This window comes from Phyllobates terribilis, unplaced genomic scaffold (assembly GCF_046119375.1).
Source record: "Phyllobates terribilis strain yellow unplaced genomic scaffold, ASM4611937v1 Scaffold_3__8_contigs__length_932513732, whole genome shotgun sequence".
Lineage (NCBI taxonomy): Eukaryota > Metazoa > Chordata > Amphibia > Anura > Dendrobatidae > Phyllobates > Phyllobates terribilis.
This window is the reverse complement of record NW_027362763.1, coordinates 53,968,101-53,993,920: the sequence shown is the minus strand read 5'-3', so window position 1 is coordinate 53,993,920 and position 25,820 is coordinate 53,968,101. Positions and strand designations below refer to the sequence as shown.

Below are 25,820 nucleotides of genomic sequence, written 5' to 3'. Positions count from 1 at the left end.
ACATATACATATATATATATATATATATACATATATATATACATACTGGAGTTTTATTTTTCCGACTTGTAAAAAAATAAATAAATTTTAAAAAATTAATTAAAAATTATTATAAAATAAATATTTGAGTATCTGCTCTTCCTCAGAGACTTGTCAGAAGTTTAGGCTGGGGGGGATTTGAGTGCTAAAACCCCCCAATAATCACTTAAATGAAGGAGCAGAAGCACTTAGCCGAGCCCTGTGCTCCTCCGTGACAGGAGAGGAGCTCATATACACTTTTCATGAGTTTTAGGTTGTGAGGAGAGCGCATTCATCTAGGGCTCTTCTGCTTCCCTTTTGTAGTGATTCGTTGTGGGTTTTGGCACCCGTATCCCCTGACATTACTCTAATATGTCAAGTTTTAGCAGATATGTCCACCCCAAAAAATCTACAGATCGGCCCAAACTAAACATCTGAAAAGAATGGACAGTAGTTTGCTGTGAGACAAAAATGGAAAAAGTTTTCTGATCCAGAATGCCAAAATTAAGTTAATTCCTAACTTTTTGGGGGCACAGGTGTCTTTTGATGGTGCTGGTTTTCTACCTGGGGAAATAATCAATTCTTTCAAATCACAATCTGATCCTGCAAAAATAAACACAATCCAACAGGAATCTGAAGTCTATGGGCAGTTTGAGGCTTCTTCTACGTCATATGGAGGTTGCGTCCATAGGAGAATCGTCTGACTTCTTATCACTCGGACATTACAGCATTGAGATTCTTTGCTGGTTGTTGGATCTTCTCCCTTCATCCTCGTCTTGTGATGCTTTTGGCTGAGGAGCCGGGATCTTCTAGATGAAGAAATTTAAATCATCAATCCACTCATTCACTGGTGGCCTCCCGATGAATGTCTCCACAAAGACGACCTCCGGACATCCATACAAGGGGTTATATGAGGACATGTGAACGAGGGTCGCAGATGTCGTTTTATTAATGAGTTGAGAGTCAAAATATTATAAACTTGCATGTCCTGAAATTGGGAATCTGCACAGAGGAAGGTGTTTGGATATCTACAACTTATGTGCCACCTGTTAGAGAGAGCCAGTAATGACGGTGGAGGAAGAGGGGACTTCTTTAAAGGCAAGGCTTTACAAACATTTGTCAAGAAATGTTCTTCTCCAGGTCACTTATTTCGGGGCCAGGTATGTGGTGGTCAGGATATTTTAATGGAGCCATGTCTCTTTGTTAAATACATTTTTCAGGTTGAGAAAAACATAGCTGGCCATGTTTTAAAAGAGCAACGGCAAAACGAGTTGCACCATTGACTCAAAAGAAGTAAGCCACCTCAGATATCTCAAGCTTAACGTTAGCTTTACATACATCTGTTCCTCATAGAAGTCACTCACCTCATGCACGGTTTCTATGCTCTGTATTTAGGGTGTAATTTAGGCACTTATGAAGTGGTGGTTAAGCATGTGAACAGGCCTCCTCAGGACTGTCGGGGAATTTTAGCTTCATGATTAGTGTTGAGCGAGCATGCTCGACACTGCTCGGTACTCGCCCGAGCATCACGCTACTCAGGATGTTCGGCGAGCACCGAGCATTTCCGGGTTACTCGGGCGGGAGCTCGGGTCTCCACCCTGCACGTTTGGCGCTCTTTACAGAGCCAATGAACATGCAGGGATTGCCAGCCAGTCACTGTAATGCAGCAGCCATGTTTGTGGGCATTACAGTGATTGGCTGGCCGCACAGCGTCACCTTGAGTATTTAAAACCGGGCGCCGCCATCTTGGACACAGTCGCTCCAGATCAGCCAGTGTAGGGACAGCGCTGCTGATTTAGGGAGAGATATATAGTGCAAAATAGTTAGTGTAGGGTCTGTAAAGCCTGCCAGATCAAACAAACAGTCCTTCTCAGGACTAATATCCATCCCAGATACCAGGCAGGCAGGCAGGCAGGCTGTATAGGAGACACAGTGGTTATACCAGCAAACGCTGCATTACAGTCCTGTGTGCTCCTGTTGCTCAAATTGCTAGACTTATCCCCCAGTCTCAGGGGCCAGGAAAAATTATTATTTTTTTCATCTAAATCCTGTATTTTATTAATTTATTCCTCAGACTGTCCAAATACGCATCTTATTAACCTTTTGGTACCCCCCCCCCCCCCCCCCCCCCCAAAAAAAAAAAAAAATTAGTGTAACTGTTCAGACACCAATATATCTGTTTAAAAGAGTCTGGTGTAGGTCAGAGAAATAGAACTGTGGTTTTCCTCTTCCACGGTTCTAATTTCCTTTTTATTACCCTTTTGCCATTGATAGCGCGAGTGTAAGCTATTTTACTTCATTTACAATGGACAAGGCGCGTGGCAAGGGACGTGGAACTGGACGTTCTGGTGATGGTGCGTGCAGAGGATGGGGCCGTGGCCAAGGTGAAAATGTGCCACAACCAACAGTCACCTCTTTTCGCTCCCACTTCTTGACCGAATTACTAGGGAAGCACACAACAACACCAGTATTGCGAACTGATCAGTGTGAACAGGTTATTAATTGGATAGCAGATAATACTTCCAGTTACTTGGGCACCACCACCTCCGGTCTGTCTTCCACACGGTCAAGTTTTAGTAGCCGTGAGTCTCGACCGCATACTCCTCCTCACCCTGATGCTCCTTCCTCCCACCGTGCTGAGTGTCGTCAGACAGCAACTGATCCCACACTTGGACACTCTGAAGAGCTGTTCACTGGTCCATTTCCATATTTGCGCCCCTCGCCTGCTCCGCTTGAAGTGGTGGAAGAGGATATCCCATGTAGCGATGTCCAAATATTTGAACAGCCACGGCCACAGGAAGTCGACGCTGGCAATTTGTCGCAAGAGGTGGACGATGACGAGACACAATTGCCACGAAGTGAAGAGGAGGTGGTGGTGGATGATCTAGTAACTGACCCAACGTGGCAGGAGGACACGCAGAGTGAGGCCAGCAGCACACAGGGGGAGGGAGGCAGAGTACCCCAACAGGCAGGAAGAAGCAGTGTGGTGGCCGCACACAGAAGGCGGGCAACAGTGCCCCGTAACACCAACACGAGGGACGTTGCCAGTACAACCTGTAGGTCTTCCAGAGTCTGGAATTTTTTTAAAGACTCTGCTGATAACCCCAAAAAGGCCATTTGTACCACCTGCCATGCCAGCATCACCAGGGGTGACAAAACTACCAGCCTGACCACCACCAGCATGATCAGGCACATGGCAGCAAAGCACCCGACTTTGTGGGGCGAACCCCAGGGTCCACGACCAGTGTCAGCGGGTGTCACCACTGCTTCTTCCGCTGTTGTGAGTGTGATAGAACCCAATGTTGTGCGTGCAAGGCAATCCCCTGTCCATACTGCATGCAAAGATGCCCCCTCCTCTCAGTCTTCACTTGTTATGGCAGTTTCTCAAGAAACCGCACGTTTCACGTCCAACCGCAGCGTTCAATTGTCCATATCCCAGAGCTTTGAACGAAAGTGCCAATTCGCAGCCAACGCCCCACAGGCCACAGTCCTAAATTCTCACATTTCACGACTGCTTGCGTTGGAAATGCTGCCTTTTAGGCTGATGGAGACTGAATCCTTCCGCAATCTTATGGCGGTGGCCGTCCCTCGGTACTCGGTCCCCAGCCGACACTATTTTGCCCGGTGTGCCATCCCCGCATTACACAAGCACGTGTCCCAAAACATCTGCCGTGCCCTCAACAACGCAGTTACTGGGAGAGTCCACCTGACAACTGACACGTGGACAAGTGCTTGTGGCCAGGGACGGTACATCTCCCTGACGGCACACTGGGTAAACATAGTGGAAGCCGGGACCCAGTCGGACCTTGGGACGGAACACATCCTCCCCACACCGAGGATTGTGGGCCCTATGTCAGAGTTGCCCCCACAGTGTACAGCTCCTGCGCATCATCATCCTCCTCTTCCTCCTCATGTTCAGCCTCCATCTCAGATATCACCACATCAGTTACAAGCTGGAAGCACTGCAGTACTGCCTCAGCCAAGCGGCAACAAGCTGTGCTGAAACTCATAAGCTTAGGTGATAAACCTCACACTGCTTGTGAGTTGTGGACAGCTGTGAAAGAGCAGGCAGATCTGTGGCTGAGACCGCTGAACCTACATCCCGGCATGGTCGTGTGTGACAATGGCCGTAACCTGGTGGCGGCTCTGAGGCAAGGCGAGATCACACACGTACCATGCCTGGCTCATGTGCTTAACCTCGTGGTTCAGCTTTTTCTTAAATCGTACCCAGAGTTGCCAGATCTGCTCGTCAAAGTACGCCGCCTGTCAGCTCATTTTCGGAAGTCGGCTACAGCTTCCGCCGCCCTTGCTGTGTTGCAGCAGCGTTTGCAGCTTCCGGCACACCGACTGGTGTGTGATGCCCCCACACATTAGAACTCTACCCTCCACATGTTGCAAAGGATTTGTGAGCAGAAGAGAGCAGTTGTGGAGTACCAGCTGCAACAAGGCCGTCGATATTCAGGTCAGACTCCACACATAAGACCTCAGGAGTGGACCTGGATGTCTGACATATGTACCATCCTGACAAACTTTGAGGAGTCCACCAAGATGGTGAGTGGACTCCCACTTGTCTGTCTTTTGCAACGCTCTCTGCAGAGAATTAAAGAGGAGGCATTGCAGCCAGAGTATGATGAGATGGATCAAGAAGCCGTAGCGGGCGATTGCACACAGCCCAGCCTCATCTCATCCCAACGTGCATGGGGGGACAATGAGGGAGAGGAGGAGGAGGAAGAACAGGAGCTGGTATCATGCGCTGTAGACGGTAGTACCTGTACAAGTGTCATACCGTCGGTTCAGCGTGGGTGGCCTGAGGACAGGGGGGAGGAGGAGGAGAGCATGGTCAGTCGTCATCTTGGTGAGGACACGGAAGTCTTGCCCATTACCAGTCTGGCACGCATGGCTGACTTTGTTACGCTGCCTTAACCGTGACCCTCGCGTTGTCAAAATGTTGGGTGACAGTCATTACTGGTTGGTGACCCTTTTAGACCCCCGCTGCAAGGAGAACTTTCACTCACTTATTCCTGAGGTGGAGAGGTCTACAAAAATTGGGCAGTACCAGAAGGCCCTTGCTGCAGAACGGTTAAAAAAAATTCCCATCTGAACACGCTAGCGGCAGAGGTCGCAGTTCGTTGCCCAACCAAGGCATACAGGTGAGAGAGACGCAACTCCAATCCAGCAGAGACAGGGGAACACTGTCAAGTTTTTGTGACAGTTTTCTGAGACCCGCCCAGTTTACAGGCCCTGAGGCGCGGGGTACTCTCACAAGGAGTGGAAAGTTTCAAAAGATGGTGAGGGAGTACCTTGCCGACCGTACCAGCATCCTCCGTGATTCCTCTGTGCCTTTTAATTATTGGGTATCCAAGCTGGACACTTGGAATGAACTCGCTCTGTACGCCTTGGAGGTCCTGGCCTGCCCTGCCGCTAGCATGTTATCGGAGCGTGTTTTTAGTGCCGCTGGGGGAATTATAACAGATAAGCGCACTCGCCTGTCAACGGACAGTGCTGACAAGCTGACCCTTATCAAAATGAACAAGGGCTGGATTGGGCCAGACTTCTCATCACCACCATATGACAGCAGAGTAACATAAAGTCAAATCCACTGTGTTATTTCGGGAGGTGTATTCCCATGCACCGCTTCACACACACACATGGGTATACGCTTCCTCATTTCGGCTGTATTTTGCTCTTCTCCTTATCCTCAGCCTCCACCACCACTATACCACCAGGGTGACCTTGGTCCATGTTGCCAGCATTGCAAATTCCTCTGTCCTAATTTTTGGCAGCTTTTGCTTGGAAGGCATAGGCAAAGACTATGGGAGACCCACTCCCCAATAATGGAAATAATGTTTTTAATATGCTGTACTGCAAGGCTCTTCCAAGGGGCATTTAAACCGTCTTGTTAAGCTACTGCAACCTCCATGTCTCTTCCAAGGGGCATTAAAACAGTCTTGTTAAGCTACTGCGACCTCCACCACTTTTCCCAGGGGCATTGATATTGTCTTTTTATTCCACTGCTACCTCCACCATTCTTCCTACGGGCATTGCATTTCCTCCTAATTTTAGTCAGTTTTTGCTTTTCAATGCATAGGCGAACACTAAGGGAGACCCACTCCCCAATAATGGGTAGAAGGTTTTTAGTACGCTGTAATCCACGTCTGTTTCAAGGGGCATTGCAGTTCCTCATAATTTTTGGAAAGCCTTCCATTCACTGCTTAGGCCAACAGTGCACAGGAGACCCAGTTGCTATAAATGGAAAAAACGGTTTAGTTAAGGCCCTCTGACCTCCATGTCACTTCCAAGGGGCATTGGAGTGCCTCTAAATTTTTGGTAGGCATTGCACTCACTGTATGCCCTATAACTGTGTAGCCGAACCACTCCTTTTGGTACAGAAACATGTCCTACAAGACATGTGTGGTTGACTGGCCTGATATTGATGTGAATGGTCCCTGTTCCTTCTGCTCTTTCTCGTTTGCCACCACCTCATCCATCATTCATCACCTGAAGCTTTGTTTTAACGGGAGTCATAGAACTGGGATAGTAGCTGGAAAACATCCAGCAATCCTCGGAGGAGGTAGGATATGCGCCAAAACGCTGACCACCTCAGGCCTAGCCGCTACTACATACATGCGCTTGCATTCCAAGAAAACAAAGCAGACGCTAACGTCTATCATCATCATGCTCCTCACCTTGGCACTCTCAACTCCCCTGATGGAGAAGCCAGGGCCCACCGGAGGAGTCTGGTTCTCCGGTGGGCTCGTCCAATGCTGCCCTAAAGCAGGCAGGGCTAAGAAAAGTGTGTGGGGGGATGTTCCAAGGAGAAATAGGGGCGGCTGGGGACCGTGTGTGGACACCCGGCCACGGGGCGGCTGGGGACCGTGTGTGGACACCCGGCCACGGGGCGGCTGGGGACCGAGCGTGGACACCCGGGCGCCCCCTGGCGGCTGGGGACCGAGCGTGGACACCCGGGCGCCCCCTGGCGGCTGGGGACCGAGCGTGGACACCCGGCCGCCCCCTGGCGGCTGGGGACCGAGCGTGGACACCCGGCCGCCCCCTGGCGGCTGGGGACCGAGCGTGGACACCCGGCCGCCCCCTGGCGGCTGGGGACCGAGCGTGGACACCCGGCCGCCCCCTGGCGGGGACTGAGTATGGATACCTCGCTGCCGAAGCAGCCATGAGGTAGTGGCCAGCTTCGGCCTCCTCCAAACTAAAAGGCCCCATTTCAAGTGTAAGCTAGCAGTATGGTATTGCTGCCTGGGGGTGGGTGGGTGGCAGGCTGCACACTTACGCTTGCATTCTAAGAAAGCAAAGCAGATGCTAACTTCTATCATCATCATGCTCCTCACCTTGGCACTCTCAGCTCCCCTGATGGAGAAGCCAGGGCCCACCGGAGGAGTCTGGTTCTCTGGTGGGCTCGTCCAATGTTGCCCTAAAGCAGGCCAGGCTAAGAAAAGTGTGGGGGAAGTTCAGCGGAGAAATAGGGGCAGCTGGGGACCGTTTATGGACACCCGGCCGCCCCCAGGCGGCTGGGGACTGAGTATGGATACCAGGCCGCCGACGCATCCATGACATGGTGGCCGGCGTCTGCCTCCACATGCCTAAAAGGCCCAATTTCAAGTGCAAGCAAGCTAGCAGTATGGTATTGCAGCCTGGGGGTGGGTGGGTAGCAGGCTGCATACTTGCGCTTGCATTGCAAGGAATGGGGGAGGTACAATTGAACACTGCCCTGGGACAAGGACTTGCATGGGGATAGTTGCAAGTCTGCATCTTCTGATGCGGCAAGGATCACTTCTGATGGGCACACTTTTAGGCAGTGACCTGGGTGTCAGATGCTTCCAGTGGTCTTCCCCATGTCTTATCAGCAGTGCATGCATCTGTCACACAGCATAGAATCATAGAATCATAGAATGGTAGAGTTGGAAGGGACCTCCTGGGTCATCTGGTCCAACCCCCTGCTCAAAGCAGGATTCACTAGATCATCTCAGACAGATGTCTGTCCAGCCTCTGTTTGAAGACGTCCATTGAAGGGGAACTCGCCACCTCTCGTGGCAGCTTGTTCCACTCATTAATCACCCTAACTGTCAAAAAGTTTTTTCTAATATCTAATCTGTGTCTCCTCCCATTTAGTTTCATCCCATTGCTTCTAGTCTTTCCTTGTGCAAATGAGAATAAAGATGATCCTTCTACAATGTGACAGCCCTTGACATATTTGTAGACAGCTATTAAGTCTCCTCTCAGTCTTCTTTTTTGCAAGCTAAACATTCCCAAATCCTGCAACCGTTCCTCATAGGACATGGCTTGCAGACCAGTCACCATTCTGGTCGCTCTTCTCTGAACTTGCTCCAGTTTGTCTATGTCTTTTTTAAAATGTGGTGCCCAAAACTGTACACAGTATTCCAGATGAGGTCTGACCAAAGAGGAGTAAAGACCGATAATGACTTCACGTGATCTAGACTGTATGCTTCTGTTAATACATCCCAGAATTGTATTTGCCTTTTTTGCTGCTGCATCACACTGTTGACTCATGTTCAGTCTATGATCTATTAGTATACCTAAGTCTTTTTCACATGTACTGTTGCTTAGCTCTATTCCTCCCATTCTGTATATGCTTTTTTCATTTTTATTGCCCAGATGTAGTACTTTGCATTTTTCCCTGTTAAAAACCATTCTGTTGGTTGCTGCCCACTGCTCCAGTTTATTTAGGTCTTTTTGAATCCTCTCTCTCTCTTCTCTAGTATTAGCTATCCCTCCTAGCTTTGTGTCATCAGCAAATTTAATCAGTTTACCCTCAATTCCTTCATCTAAATAATTGATAAAGATGTTGAACAATACAGGTCCCAGGACGGAGCCCTGTGGTACCCCACTTGAGACATTCATCCAGCTGGATGTGAAGCCATTTACAACCACCCTTTGAGTCCGATCACTAAGCCAGTTATGAATCCACCTAACAGTTGCCTGGTCCATTGCATACTTGGTCATTTTTTCAATAAGGATGGTGTGAGATACTTTGTCAAATGCTTTGCTGAAGTCAAGATATACTATATCTACAGCATTTCCCTGATCCACCCAGTCAGTGATTCTGTTATAGAAGGAAATTAAGTTAGTCTGACATGACTTGTTACAAACCCATGCTGACTCTGTTTAATCACTTCATTCTTATCCATGTACTTGCATACATGTTGTTTAATAATTTGTTCAAAGATCTTTCCTGGTATAGAAGTCAGACTCACCGGCCTATAGTTCCCTGGGTCCACCTTCTTCCCCTTTTTGAAGATAGGAACAACATTTGCTCTTCTCCAGTCTTCTGGGACTTCTCCTGTTCTCCAAGAATTTTCAAAGATTATGGAGAGTGGTTCTAAAATTTCTTCTACGATCTCCTTCAGTACTCTGTGGTGTAATTCATCTGGACCTGGAGACTTAAACTCATTTGTGTTAGCTAAATATTCCCTCACAATCTCTCTGTTTACAGATAACTTGGATTCCTCTATTCCTTTAAAAGGACAGTGAAGATCAGTTGATGTTACATTTTCTTTCTGAGAGAAAACAGATGCAAAATAGGAATTAAAAAGTTCGGCCTTCTCAACATCCTCTCTTACCATTTCTCCATTTTCATCCTGTAAAAATCCTATAGCATCTTTGACTTTTCTTTTACTTTTGACATACCCCCAAAATCCTTTTTTATTGCTTTTGACATCTCTTGCAAGCCTTAATTCATTGTCAGCTTTAGCTAACCTGATACGTGCCCTGCAGGATCTGCAGACTGCATTATAATCTTCTTTAGATATGCCTCCCTCTTTCCATTTAATAAACATTTCTTTCTTTCTTTTTAGCATGTGTTTAAGTTCTGTGTTCATCCATCCTGGTTTCCTTAAATGCTTCCCATTCTTCCTACTTTTCGGGATTGTTAACGATTGTGCTTTGAGAATCTCATTTTTAAACATTTCCCATCCTTCCTGGACATTTTTGTCCTTAAGGACATCCAGCCATTGGATCCCTCCTATTCTCTTTCTGAGTCTCTTAAAATCTGCCTTTCTAAAATCTAACCTTGAAGTTTGAGTCTTCACATGTCTTCCTCCTCTAGTTATCCAGAATTCTTTAATAGCATGATCGCTGCCTCCTAGGGTCCCAGCCACCTTTACCTCCTCAACCATTTCCTCCCTGTTTATAAGGATTAGATCCAAAGTAGCAGATCCCCTTGTTTTCTCCCCTACCTTTTGGAAGATAAAGTTGTCAGCAAGAGAGGATAAGAATTTGCTTGACCTGTTAGTTTTACTTGAGAGAGATTCCCAACAAATGTCTGGATAGTTGAAATCTCCCATGACCACTACGTCATATTTTTTGGAGAACTTGGTCATTTGATACATAAAGAGTTCATCCATATCTTCAGCTTGCCCAGGTGGCCTGTAGTAAATGCCTACAATGGTGTCCTTTCCGTTGTTCTCTCCTTGTATTCTTACCCAAACAGTTTCCACAGAACTCCCAGTCTCTGAAGCTTCAATCTCTGTGCAGATATACGCTTTTCTAACATACAATGCAACACCTCCTCCTCGTTTATCAAGTCTGTTTCTTGCAAATAAGTTGTATCCTTTTAGCCTTTTATTCCAATCATGTGTATCGTCCCACCAAGTTTCAGTGATTCCAATGACATCATATTTCTTTTCCTGCATTAGTAGTTCCAATTCTCCTTGTTTGTTGCCCATGCTTTGTGCATTTGTATAAAAACATTTTAGTTTGTGATTGGTTTCTCTTCCTCCCATATTTTTATTATTTAAATTGTTTTGTCTCACATGGTTTTCTTGTGAGCCCGTAAAAGTGGCTTAATACCTCTGACCACGTTGTTGACAGCAGTGACCTGGGGGTCAGAAATGCTTCCTGGGGCGATCCCCATGCTGTCCCCATGTCATTTGGGCACTTTTTAGGCTTTCTACAGACTGCCGGGGGTGCCACCGCAAAAATGCTCGGGTCTCCCATAGACTAACATTGGGCTCGTTGCTCGGGTCGAGCACCCGAGTATCACGGTGAGCTCGGCCCGAGCTTCGAGCACCCGAGCATTTTAGTGCTCGCTAAACACTATTCATGATCCATTAGGAACTTCTTGGTGGCCATGTTTAACACTCTCCGCCATCCAAATGGAGCCGGATCATACAGGGTTTTAGCAAAAGAGGATAAATCAGGTACATTTTGACTGCATTTTGGTGCACCTATTGGGGAGAACCTTGGATAAATATTTGCCAAATTAGAATAACCCTTTAAAGCACTGGTTGCCATCCTCCTTCATTAATTTGTCCAGGGAAATGGCATCGGGGAACCATTAATCGGCAGTTGTTCCCTGTCCTATGTTCGGACCACTAATTTATGGCTAGCAGATGTGAAGACACAAATCAGATTTAGTCACACATCTGCCCTATGTGACCCCCACGATGGTCGCCGTGACTCTGTCTTTGACCACAGCAGTCCCCAGATCGAAGGGACCCAATCCTCAAAGATCGTCTTGACCGTCAACCTGTTGATTTAAATTGTCCTCATAAACAAAGACGATGAAGGAATCTATACCAGCCGGGGTGGCTTTTATGGCTGCGGTGACTTTTTATGGTGTCCTCGGTCTCCATGGAGAAGACGGCCTCGTAATTTCTCTTTTGTTCTGTGAACTGTTTTATCAATCATTGTAGTGAGGGTCTTAAATTGGAATGGATTTGGTTTTCATGTGGTCGTTTCAAGGTTCCTTTTGTCGTGTTGTTGTCGTACTTCTTGTCACTGGTGAAGAACCTTGGAGATTAGAAATTTGCAGGTGGAGTCAGAGAACCAAATGTAGGGACATTGTATGTTCTTGTTTGGTTCTTCCACCACTTGCATCTTGTGGACAATGATAGCGATGTTTTTGGAAAACTCCCAGAATTTAGACCAGGGGGCGCTACAAAAGCTCCTATCTTTTCAGTAAATCTTAATGTTTGTTTTCTTCTAGAGAGCAGGAGGTCCTTATGGGACCAGCTCAGAAGAGTTTAGAGGGGCATGTTTCCACAAAGATCTCAGCTATGAAGGATTGTGAAGACTGCATCATTGTCACCAAGTCTGTCTGTATGTGAGCTGCCGTCTGTCTGTATGTGAGCTGCCGTCTGTCTGTATGTGAGCTGCCGTCTGTCTGTATGTGAGCTGCCGTCTGTCTGTATGTGAGCTGCCGTCTGTCTGTATGTGAGCTGCCGTCGGTCTGTATGTGAGCTGCCGTCTGTCTGTATGTGAGCTGCCGTCTGTCTGTATGTGAGCTGCCGTCTGTCTGTATGTGAGCTGCCGTCTGTCTGTATGTGAGCTGCCGTCTGTCTGTATGTGAGCTGCCGTCTGTCTGTATGTGAGCTGCCGTCGGTCTGTATGTGAGCTGCCGTCGGTCTGTATGTGAGCTGCCGTCGGTCTGTATGTGAGCTGCCGTCGGTCTGTATGTGAGCTGCCGTCGGTCTGTATGTGAGCTGCCGTCGGTCTGTATGTGAGCTGCCGTCGGTCTGTATGTGAGCTGCCGTCGGTCTGTATGTGAGCTGCCGTCGGTCTGTATGTGAGCTGCCGTCGGTCTGTATGTGAGCTGCCGTCGGTCTGTATGTGAGCTGCCGTCGGTCTGTATGTGAGCTGCCGTCGGTCTGTATGTGAGCTGCCGTCGGTCTGTATGTGAGCTGCCGTCGGTCTGTATGTGAGCTGCCGTCGGTCTGTATGTGAGCTGCCGTCGGTCTGTATGTGAGCTGCCGTCGGTCTGTATGTGAGCTGCCGTCGGTCTGTATGTGAGCTGCCGTCGGTCTGTATGTGAGCTGCCGTCGGTCTGTATGTGAGCTGCCGTCGGTCTGTATGTGAGCTGCCGTCGGTCTGTATGTGAGCTGCCGTCGGTCTGTATGTGAGCTGCCGTCGGTCTGTATGTGAGCTGCCGTCGGTCTGTATGTGAGCTGCCGTCGGTCTGTATGTGAGCTGCCGTCGGTCTGTATGTGAGCTGCCGTCGGTCTGTATGTGAGCTGCCGTCGGTCTGTATGTGAGCTGCCGTCGGTCTGTATGTGAGCTGCCGTCGGTCTGTATGTGAGCTGCCGTCGGTCTGTATGTGAGCTGCCGTCGGTCTGTATGTGAGCTGCCGTCGGTCTGTATGTGAGCTGCCGTCGGTCTGTATGTGAGCTGCCGTCGGTCTGTATGTGAGCTGCCGTCGGTCTGTATGTGAGCTGCCGTCGGTCTGTATGTGAGCTGCCGTCGGTCTGTATGTGAGCTGCCGTCGGTCTGTATGTGAGCTGCCGTCGGTCTGTATGTGAGCTGCCGTCGGTCTGTATGTGAGCTGCCGTCGGTCTGTATGTGAGCTGCCGTCGGTCTGTATGTGAGCTGCCGTCGGTCTGTATGTGAGCTGCCGTCGGTCTGTATGTGAGCTGCCGTCGGTCTGTATGTGAGCTGCCGTCGGTCTGTATGTGAGCTGCCGTCGGTCTGTATGTGAGCTGCCGTCGGTCTGTATGTGAGCTGCCGTCGGTCTGTATGTGAGCTGCCGTCGGTCTGTATGTGAGCTGCCGTCGGTCTGTATGTGAGCTGCCGTCGGTCTGTATGTGAGCTGCCGTCGGTCTGTATGTGAGCTGCCGTCGGTCTGTATGTGAGCTGCCGTCGGTCTGTATGTGAGCTGCCGTCTGTAGCTTTCCGTGGGACTGACTTATGTTACATCAGATAAATGTTGTCATTTTCTTGTATATTGCTATTGATTTCTGAGGCCCCATCAATTAACTTGTATCTCTGCACTATTGTCATTAAATATTAACTTTTTTGTTTTTCTTTCTCTATAAAATGCCATGTTAATGTTGTAATGTGCTGCACTAAGACCACATCAACTCCAACCAGGGATAAATAGGCTCCATTAATGCCGAGCGGCTCCCTTGTTATTGGTTGTCATTCACTACTGAAGGACACAAAAATCATTTCTACTAATTCCACACAAGGGCGAATGGCTGCTAAACTGTACAAGAATATAACTACTATAATACTGCTCCTATGTACAAGCATATAACTACTATAATACTGCTCCTATGTACAAGAATATAACTACTATAATACTGCTCCTATGTACAAGAATATAATTACTATAATACTGCTTCTATGTACAAGAATATAACTACTATAATACTGCTCCTATGTACAAGAATATAATTACTATAATACTGCTTCTATGTACAAGAATATAACTACTATAATACTGCTCCTATGTACAAGAATATAACTACTATAATACTGCTCCTATGTACAAGAATATAATTACTATAATACTGCCCCCTATGTGCAAGAATATAATTACTATAATACTGCCCCCTATGTAGAAGAATATAACTACTATAATACTGCCCCTATGTACAAGAATATAACTACTATAATACTGCCCCCTATGTACACGAATATAACTACTATAATACTGCCCCTATGTACAAGAATATAACTACTATAATACTGCTCCTATGTACAAGAATATAACTACTATAATACTGCCCCTATGTACAAGAATATAACTACAATAATACTGCTCCTATGTACAAGAATATAACACCTATAATACTGCCCCCTATGTACAAGAATATAACTACTATAATACTGCCCAAATGTACAAGAATATAACTACTATAATACTGCTCCTATGTACAAGAATATAACTACTATAATACTGCCCCTATGTGCAAAAATATAACTACTATAATACTGCCCCCTATGTACAAGAATATAACTACTATAATACTGCTCCTATGTACAAGAATATAACTACTATAATACTGCCCCCTATGTACAAGAATATAACTACTATAATACTGCCCCCTATGTACAAGAATATAACTACTATAATACTGCTCCTATGTACAAGAATATAACTACTATAATTCTGCTCCTATGTACAAGAATATAACTACTATAATACTGCCCCCTATATACAAGAATATAACTACTATAATACTGCTCCTATATACAAGAATATAACTACTATAATACTGCCCCTATATACAAGAATATAACTACTATAATACTGCTCCTATGTACAAGAATATAACTACTATAATACTGCCCCCTATGTACAAGAATATAACTACTATAATACTGCCCCTATGTACAAGAATATAACTACTATAATACTGCCCCTATGTACAAGAATATAACTACTATAATACTGCCCCCTATGTACAAGAATATAACTACTATAATACTGCCCCCTATGTACAAGAATATAACTACTATAATACTGCCCCCTATGTACAAGAATATAACTACTATAATACTGCTCCTATGTACAAGAATATAACTACTATAATACTGCTCCTATGTACAAGAATATAACTACTATAATACTGCCCCCTATGTACAAGAATATAACTACTATAATACTGCCCCTATGTACAAGAATATAACTACTATAACACTGCTCCTATGTACAAGAATATAACTACTATAATACTGCTCCCTATGTACAAGAATATAACTACTATAATACTGCCATCCCTGGAGATGAATGGTGCTGTTCTTAGTATTGTGTAATCGTCTTGCTTCCTTTGTGCAGTAGAGTGAATGTTGATTGATTAATCTCATCCCGGTGTCTCGTCCCTCCGCCATTCTTCGCTCGTTGTCTGTGACTCCACATCTGTGCGGGTCTGGTTAACCCTACGGTGGTTTAGGTCCTGGCGCTGGACGTCTGGCTCTCCACCCTTAGCAGCTTGCGCTGTCGGATTAATATTAGCTGTGTGTTAATGCACAATGAACATGGATTACGCGGAGTCTCTTTGTGTTAATCTGCTGATACTTTGGGCTACAATCTGTTTTGACTCCTGAAATTGAAGAGTCTTTTGAATAACGGTGACTTCTAAAATGTACAAGGCTTCCATTAAAATGATCCATGGACTTAAAGGGGTTGTCCACCTCTGGTTAAATCTTCGGGAAGCCCTGCAGATTGCTGGATCCTAATGGTGCGTGCATTACACACTTGTAGGATCTGACGTGCTGTTTGGACATTGTCTTGGGATCTTGGGTGCATTGATTGGACAGATTCGGTGGCATTGGGATGCAGGAGCACCAAATTTGGCCACTTGCAAGGTTGGTTTTCTTCTAGGGTATTGGTGTAATGGTGCAAGGAGTCTGGTGTAAGAGCACCAGGGTCAACCAGATCCTTGGAGTTGGGGTTTTTCGGGGGCAAGGACGACAGGGCTGGCCATTAATATCATAATGGACAACAGGCAAATAATAAATTCATCTCTGCTACATCTGTATGAGACAGGTAGGAGCTAAATGCATTTATTTCACTTTTTTTTTTTAATGAGTGCACCATATGCGGTACAATCTGTCTTCTGATGGCTAAGCTTTAAGTATAGGGTTTAATGCTCCAAATCCTTTACAATTTGACTCTATCTTGGATTTGGTGGATGTGCGACAGATATCATACAAACCCCAGACACCTCACAGATGCAGGATGACGACGAGAACTCAAACCCCGACATAAGATACAAAGTGTCTCGCTAATCAGGTAAAGCCACAGACTTGTAACTTTGTGGTGAAGACTCAGTATCATCGGGGGAGCAGTGCGGCCATCGCTGTGTGTGATGCTTCCTCCGCGGGTATCCTAGAACTAGGGGTGTTTACGGCTGGACTGACCATTCAGATGCCCACTGAGCCCCCCAGATCCCCGGATCAGCCTCCCTGTACGGTGACCGCCGGCCCTGCCCTATAGATTCTGTGTTACTGGCCTGCTCTCTGCTCACAGGCCTCTTTGCTATTTGTTCTGGGGTTCTATTGCATAAGTCTGCACACCTCTACTGAGTAGTGTGCGAGGAGGTCCTGCTCTGCAGTGTAAGGCCACAGCCACACTATCAGTATTCGGTCAGTATTTTTTCTCAGGAGTGGGAGCCAAAACCAGGTGAGGAACAATCAGAGAAAAAGTATAATAGAAACAAGTCACCAATTCTGCATTTATCACCCACTCCTGAGAAAAAATACTGACTGAATACTGATAGTGGGGCTGTGGCCTTAGTGATTTGCAGAGCACTCTGCAGGGGGGCACAATACTTCCTTAATAAAAGTTCTGCAGAGCAAGTCTATGTCGCTGTGCAGAGTGGACGCCGCAGCAATACATGTCCTACAGGTCTGACAGGCTCGTGCTGCGTGCGGCCAGGCAAAGCACGCCCGTGTTCCTCCCATCTGTCTAGACTTCTTTGTAGTAGGGCGGCTCCACACTGGAAATCGGCTTCCTTATAGCATTATATTGTAAGGAATTTTCCAATATAGCGTGGTTGTCATGATTGTTTCCATGAATATGGAAGTGGAAACCAAACCAATTCTGTAAGGAAGTGAATGTTCAACTGTAGGGTGGCGGCGGCGGGTTAGCTTTACTGCTGCTGCGGCGGCGGGTTAGCGCTGCGGCGGCGGGTTAGCTTTACTGCTGCTGCTGGGGCGGCGGGTTAGCGCTGCTGCGGCGGCGGGTTAGCGCTGCGGCGGCGGGTTAGCTTTACTGCTGCTGCTGGGGCGGCGGGTTAGCGCTGCTGCGGCGGCGGGTTAGTGCTGCGGCGGCGGGTTAGCTTTACTGCTGCTGCTGGGGCGGCGGGTTAGCTTTACTGCTGTTGCTGGGGCGGCGGGTTAGCGCTGCGGCGGCGGGTTAGCGCTGCTGCTGCGGCGGCGGGTTAGCGCTGCTGCTGCGGCGGCGGGTTAGCGCTGCTGCGGCGGCGGGTTAGCGCTGCTGCTGCGGCGGCGGGTTAGCGCTGCGGCGGCGGGTTAGCGCTGCTGCTGCGGCGGCGGGTTAGCGCTGCTGCGGCGGCGGGTTAGCTTTAGGCTGTGTGCCCACGTAGCATTTTTCAAGCGTATATGCTGCGGAATTTCCGCAGCGTAAACGCTTGAAAAACGCATGTATATCCGCACCCCATGTTCCCCAATGGGATTCCGCAACTTCTATGCACATGCTGCGGATTTTTCCGCAGCGTTTATGCCGCGTTCAAAAATCCGCAGCATGTCATTTAATTTTGCGTTTCCGCAAGCGGAATTGCCTTTGTCCAATGCATAAAAAACGCAAGGCAATTCCGCATGCGTTTTTCCGGGAGAGGACTTGCATTTATGCAGCAGAAATTTTCTGCTTCATAAATGCAACGTGGGCACATAGCCTTACTGCTGCTGCTGGGGCGGCGGGTTAGCGCTGCTGCTGCGGCGGCGGGTTAGCACTGCTGCTGCTGCGGCGGCGGGTTAGCACTGCTGCTGCGGCGGGTTAGCTTTACTGCTGGGGCGGCGGGTTAGCGCTGCTGCGGCGGCGGGTTAGCGCTGCTGCGGCGGTGGGTTAGCGCTGCTGCTGCGGCGGCGGGTTAGCGCTGCTGCGGCGGGTTAGCTTTACTGCTGCTGGGGCGGCGGGTTAGCACTGCTGCTGCTGCGGCGGCGGGTTAGCACTGCTGCTGCGGCGGCGGGTTAGCTTTACTGCTGCTGCTGGGGCGGCGGGTTAGCGCTGCTGCGGCGGCGGGTTAGCGCTGCGGCGGCGGGTTAGCTTTACTGCTGCTGCTGGGGCGGCGGGTTAGCTTTACTGCTGCTGCTGGGGCGGCGGGTTAGCGCGGCGGCGGCGGGTTAGCGCTGCTGCGGCGGCGGGTTAGCGCTGCTGCGGCGGCGGGTTAGCGCTGCTGCTGCGGCGGCGGGTTAGCGCTGCGGCGGCGGGTTAGCTTTACTGCTGCTGCTGGGGCGGCGGGTTAGCGCTGCTGCGGCGGCGGGTTAGCGCTGCGGCGGCGGGTTAGCTTTACTGCTGCTGCTGGGGCGGCGGGTTAGCGCTGCTGCGGCGGCGGGTTAGCGCTGCTGCTGCGGCGGCGGGTTAACACTGCTGCTGCTGCTGCGGCGGCGGGTTAGCTTTAGTTCAGTGTTAGTGAAGTAGACTTGGCCAGTTGCGGCGGAGCCGGTCACACAGTTGCGGCGGAGCCAGTCACACAGTTGCAGCACATTCTTGAGATGCTCAGTCACCTCTTCCTGCCCAGCTTCAGTCTCGGCAGTCTTACATGTAGGGTTAATCTCACATCCATATTTCCCATAGGAAGAACGTGCGCTGATTAATTTCCTCTGTAATTACGGAACAATTAATGGAAGTGCTCATTCACCTGCCGCTCCGAGGAACGAATGATTAAATAGGAAATGCAGCCACAATACCAGCAGCGAGTGCCCGATGGTGTCCTGGCACAACGTATATGAAGGGCATCACCTCCTGCCCTGCTCTCCCATGATGTTGCGCATATATATCTTTGTCCTCTATGGCGAGGGCATGGTTCCTTGGTGGTGGTTGGCATCAGGGGTACCCACAGCTCCAGCCTACCCACATTGAATCACTGTGGTATATGGGGCACATTCCTAAGGCCTCTCGACCCCTTCATTCTGGAAATCGTTGACTATTTGGGATCGCAGACTCCACCAGTGCCATCATTAGGACTGGATTTGTCCTTTAATCATCACCTCAATTCTTTGAGTTCGGAGAGAGACATATTTAAAGGGCACCTGTCCCATCTAGTGAGCAGCAAAGCTTTTCATACAGCTGCGATGCATTTGAGTAGATGTATGGTTTACATCTGTGTAATGGGGCATTATTATATCTAATTCTAATGACTCCTACAGGCCCAAAAAGTGAGGCTGCACCACTGAATGGTTCCTGGTCACTATCCATATCAATATCTACCCCTTGCTATATGAATATCTACACTTGCTATATCAATATCTACCCCTTGCTATATCAATATCTACCCTTGCTATATCAATATCTACCCCTTGCTTAGCTGGTGCAGTGGTAAGTATGGGGATATATGGGGACATTGATGTGGATGGTGACCAGCACAGCCTCTATGATGACACTGCTCTGTGCTGTTACAAGCTGTCAGTAGTGCAGCCTCAGGCTTTGGGTCTTTCACTTTAAAAGATTGTATCCCTGTGTACAAGGGAGATGTAAGCTGCAGCATTTATGCTCTGTGACACTACAAGTCCCAGCTTGCAGTGAGTTGTAGTTTCCCAGCAGCTTTAATGGTCCGGTTGCAGCCTCCGCTCTGTGTATGTTAGCTGTGTATACATAATATTTGATTTCACTGCGTGCCTATGGGATTAGCCTGGGAATATTTACTAATGCTTCCTCTGTTTGCTTCTTCCCTTCTTCTCCGATGGATTCCATGAATCTCCCAGGAGCCAGCCAAAAGTAAGTAAAGTCTGCCTGTGTGCGGCGGAGTGCAGCAGCTGACTGCCCCGGAGGGCGAGGAGCTGCGGGGATGACGGCCAGGGCTGGGGACATGTCACCAGATAGATTGGGGTCCTCACTGCCCCCTATACGCTGATTTATGATCTATTTGCAGGATGTGATGTCATGAAAACATTTCCTGCAGAAAGGAACAGTGAAGTAATGTGTAGGAATGATTAGCGGCAGCGCCTTCCCACTGCCTACTGGTTGTTATGCACTGGTTTGCTCTTTTGCTCCATTAGAGGCCAACTTAGAAGTGCGAGAGGATGGAGGGGTCACCGGTGTCCGGAGAGATAAAATGGCAGAAGGGTCACTGTAGAGAGTGTAGAGCACGGCCTTGTTTGGTCCTGGCGCATAAGTACAGGAAAGTTTCCTAGTATCTGGCTCAGTGATTCTGGCAGAGCACTCCGTTACCTAGTATTTCACATAGATAGTCCAGCAATGTGTGCAGACTACAGGATTTTGTGCCTTGCATGGGGAGTGTAGACGTTCATTTATGTGCCTAGCAGAGTGCTTAAAGAACTTTTTATTGTGCCTGACTCCGTGAGTACAGAAGTTCTCTTTTGTACCTGGCTCAGTGAGTACAGAAGTTCTCTTTTGTACCTGGCTCAGTGAGTACAGAAGTTCTCTTTTGTACCTGGCTCAGTGAGTACAGAAGTTCTCTTTTTGTACCTGGGGCTCAGTGAGGACAGAAGTTCTCTTTTTGTCCATGGGGCTCAGTGAGGACAGAAGTTCTCTTTTTGTCCCTGGGGCTCAGTGAGTACAGAAGTTCTCTTTTTGTCCCTGGGGCTCAGTGAGGACAGAAGTTCTCTTTTTGTCCCTGGGGCTCAGTGAGGACAGAAGTTCTCTTTTTGTACCTGGGGCTCAGTGAGTACAGAAGTTCTCTTTTTGTACCTGGGGCTCAGTGAGTACAGAAGTTCTCTTTTTGTCCCTGGGGCTCAGTGAGGACAGAAGTTCTCTTTTTGTACCTGGGGCTCAGTGAGGACAGAAGTTCTCTTTTTGTCCCTGGGGCTCAGTGAGGACAGAAGTTCTCTTTTTGTACCTGGGTCTCAGTGAGGACAGAAGTTCTCTTTTTGACCTGGGGCTCAGTGAGGACAGAAGTTTTTTTTTTTTTTTTTTTGCTCAGCCTGGCTCAGTGAGTCCAGGGTAGCTTGCTTGAATTTGAAGTGAACAATGAAGAGATTCTGGCACCTGTGTGGCTCAGTGAGTGTGGCGGCGTGCGCCTTTATTGATGAGAGCCTGTATCCAGTTTCTTTAAGGTCACTAATACTTTTCTTTTCTCTCTCTAGGTCTTCGCATACGATCACTGCTTCTGGTCTATGGATGAGTCCGTTACAGAGAAATTTGCAGGTAATGTGATGGCTCCACATAGGAGGAGCTTGTCCAGAAGAAGTCTGTATAATATTGTGAGGACATCTTCATTTTCTGGGACCTGTTGCACATGGGTTGTGTCTGGTATTAATTACCTAAATTCACTTAATTGGGCCTGAGCTGCAATACCAGAAACATCCCATGGAGGATGGTGGAGCAAATTGGTGGCAACAACCTCCCTCCTTTCCTGGTTTTCTGACTCTGACGGCTGCACTTTCCATATGGGTCACCAGAGAGAACTACAGTCAGGTGCAAAACATGTCTGCCACCACTCCACCTGGAGTATAAGCCTATCAGGGAAAAAAATAGACATTTTTGTATTTCCTTCCATAGGACAAGATGTTGTTTTTCAGTGCCTTGGTGAGAATATTCTCCAGAATGCCTTCGAGGGTTATAATGCCTGTATCTTTGCCTACGGTCAAACCGGTAAGTGCAATCTTACTTCCCCCCCCCCAATATACAAGAACATAAATACGGTAAAACTACCCCTCTCTAGGTAGAAGAATATAACTACGGTGATACTGCCCCCCTCTAGGTAGAAGAATATAACTACAGTAATACTGCCCCCCTCTAGGTAGAAGAATATAACTACGGTAATACTGCCCCCCTCTAGGTTGAAGAATATAACTACGGTAATACTGCCCCCCTCTAGGTTGAAGAATATAACTACGGTAATACTGCCCCCCCTCCTATGTACAAGAATATAACTACTATAATACTGCTCCTATGTACAAGAATATAACTACTATAATACTGCCCCTATATACAAGAATATAACTACTATAATACTGCTCCTATGTAGAAGAATATAACTACTATAATACTGCCCTCTATGTACAAGAATATAACTACTATAATACTGCCCCCTATGTACAAGAGTATAACTACGATAATACTGCCCTCTATGTTCAAGAATATAACTACTATAATACTGCCCCCTATGTACAAGAATATAACTACTATAATACTGCCCCCTATGTACAAGAATATAACTACTATAATACTGCCCCCTATGTACAAGAGTATAACTACGATTATACTGCCCTCTCTGTTCAAGAATATAACTACTATAATACTGCTCCTATGTACAGGAAGATACCTACTATAATACTGCCTCCTATGTACAAGAATATACCTACTAGAATACTGCCCCCTATGTGCAAGAATATAACTACTATAATACTGCCTCCTATGTACAAGAATATAACTACTATAATACTGCCTCCTATGTACAAGAATATACCTACTATAATACTGCCCCCTATGTGCAAGAATATAACTACTATAATACTGCCTCCTATGTACAAGAATATAACTACTATAATACTGCCTCCTATGTACAAGAATATAACTACTATAATGCTGCCCCCTATGTACAAGAATATGACTACTATAATACTGCCCCTATGTACATGAATATAACTACTATAATACTGCCCCTATGTACATGAATATAACTACTATAATACTGCCCCTATGTACATGAATATAACTACTATAATACTGCTCCTATGTACAAGAATATAACTACTATAATACTGCCTCCTATGTACAAGAATATAACTACTATAATACTGCCCCCTATGTACATGAATGTAACTACTATAATACTGCCCCTATGTACATGAATGTAACTACTATAATACTGCCCCTATGTACAAGAATATAACTACTATAATACTGCCTCTATGTACATGAATATAACTACTATAATACTGCTCCTATGTACACGAATATAACTGCTATAATACTGCCCCTATGTACAAGAATATAGCTATTATAACACTGCTCCTGTGTACAAGAATATAGTCAGTGTGATGAGACTTTATATGTGATGTGGCTTGTTTCTGTCTTGATGGTGCAATGTGGCTTCTCCCATCCTTGCTCTCCTGCAGGCTCAGGGAAGTCTTACACAATGATGGGCACAGCGGACCAGCCCGGCCTGATTCCCAGACTATGCAGCACTCTGTTCGAGAGAACTCAAAAAGCCGAGAGCGATGAATTGAGCTTTAAAGTGGAGGTTTCTTTCATGGAAATCTACAATGAAAAAGTCCGCGATCTGCTCGACCCTAAAGGGTAAAACTGTCTTAATAAAGTGTCAGGTTGGCTTATAAACCAGAACCCTCCTCTACGAGAAGTAAAAACATGCCTCTTATGGCAGAAGGTGGCTAGGGGGGGCATTATGCCCTATGTGATGACCTCTAAAGTATGGCTTCTACATTCTAACAACTCAGTTTTTCTTGTCTCCTCACAGAAGCAGACAGTCTCTTAAAGTTCGGGAGCACAAGGTTCTCGGTCCTTATGTGGATGGACTCTCTAAGCTGGCGGTCACCAGTTACAAGGTAAGTATTCACTCTGCCGTTGATAACATAGCTGGGCTGTCGAGCTGATGAACTCATGTGGGCAGTAGTAACTTTATTTTTCGGAAGTAGTAGAAAATTTAGCAAGATGTATGCTTGGGTGCTAAAGACTGTTCTGTGCCTGGCATTCAACTGAAAAGGATGGGTAGGCGGAGCATTACAACTCTCCTCCCTTGAGTCCTTTTCAGCTGGATGCCGGACACCATATACAGCACTTATTTTGGGGTCTGTGATATGTACTTAGTGGTTTAACCCTTTATAAACAACTCGTGTCTGACACTTAATAGTTTTGATAAGCGTCTGCTGAGTTTTGTCTTTTTTTTTTTTTTTTTTTTCTTTATTCCAGGACATTGAGTCTCTTATGTCTGAAGGGAACAAATCCCGCACCGTAGCAGCGACCAACATGAATGAGGAGAGCAGCCGGTCACATGCAGTTTTCAACATTATCCTCACGCACACCATTACTGATGTACAGTCTGCGGTAAGTGGTCTCCCCACCCCCATAATTTCACTCCCTCTCTATTACCGTTCTACAAAATGTCAGCCATAAAAATCCTACAAGAGCCCTGCTGTAAAAAAAAATTAAAAGCAAAAGTCCATTTAAATAACATAGGGTTCTTAGTAACACTGTTTTTGATTATAAATAGTAAAAAAGTCATCTAACCACGGCACGGTGACCCCATTCGGGATGTTCCTACTCTGTCTAATATTTAAAACCTTACCATGTGTCAAAGTTGACCTCTGTGTGAATAAGGGCAGACAACAGACCAGGTCCCAAACTGTGGACACCAGCCCGACGTACTTCGACGTATGGCCGATCATCTTTTCACGGAAAAGTGCCTGGAGCGTGAGGAGCTGTGTTCAGCAGCACAGAGCATTTCAAGAGATTAGCGGTTAACCTTGTATTGCATTAGCTAGTTTCTCGGTGCGGTCGGCACATTTTCTTGTGTTTTGTCACCTTATTTGTGCAGAGTTTGTCAGTTTAGTTATTTTTCTTCCCGTCTGACACTTCCTCCGCTGCAGCGGTGATTCTTGCGGTACTTGCTCTGCCGGTGCAGGGGGAGGGTGACGGCTGAGTCAGCAGCCTCCACACTGCAGGTAATGGGTTTCTTACATACATGTCGGACTGGGGTGGCAAGGGCCCACCAGTAACATTGAATTGGGGGGCCCACTGTTCAGTAGTAAAAGAGGGCAATATAATATTTGCATGAAGCTGCTTTTATAGAAATATAAACTAGGTAGTTTGTTGAATGAATGAACAGATCCTGCTTTTGTCTATACACAGTGAATTAATTTATTGGCCAACTATTTAATTAATTAATTTAAGTGGCTTACTCTTGCATAGGGGCCCACCGGAGGATTCTCCTGTTTTCCTGTGGGCCGGTCCGAGCTTGCTTACATAGTCCGGACCAATAATGCCCTTCTCCTACTTTATTACCATCCTTGGACCCCACAGACCCTGCGCTGTTGGATACATCACTTGCATTCTGCCTGTTTGTTTCACTGTATCCGGCAACTGATACATTGTAACAAACCCTCAGCTTTGAGTGTTCACTGACATCAAACATGAAAAATATGTGCTTCAGCATCTCCTCCGCATGCAGTGATGTCCCTGTAGTATCAGTCTGTGACTCTCCAGATCCAGTGTCATCTGCTTCCTTTGCATCTGGCCACTTGACCTCTGTCCTTGAACTGTGAATCACCCACTAGCCCGATCCTGGCTCTATTCTCTCCAAGTCCAAGATCACTTTTATAGAGACCCCCGTTCCCCTCCCTCCTCACATTCTGGATGAGGCGACCAATTATCCGTCCTTTGTGGTCCGGCTGATTGATGACCTCTCCAGAGGAGAACGTGGAATGTGTCCTCCAGACTGTGCTCC

At 47.1% G+C, this 25,820-nt stretch overlaps 1 protein-coding gene across 1 annotated transcript in view; it reads left to right on the top strand.

Moving 5' to 3' along the window:
* The window catches only part of KIF13B (kinesin family member 13B), a 205,660-nt gene that overhangs the window by 42,545 nt on the left and 137,295 nt on the right, over positions 1-25,820 (top strand). The window contains exons 3-8 of the mRNA XM_073673434.1: positions 20,158-20,170; positions 21,499-21,559; positions 21,914-22,006; positions 23,476-23,656; positions 23,835-23,922; positions 24,287-24,421. Coding sequence (XP_073529535.1) covers positions 20,158-20,170; positions 21,499-21,559; positions 21,914-22,006; positions 23,476-23,656; positions 23,835-23,922; positions 24,287-24,421 — 571 coding nt within the window. The remainder of the gene's footprint in view (positions 1-20,157; positions 20,171-21,498; positions 21,560-21,913; positions 22,007-23,475; positions 23,657-23,834; positions 23,923-24,286; positions 24,422-25,820) is intronic.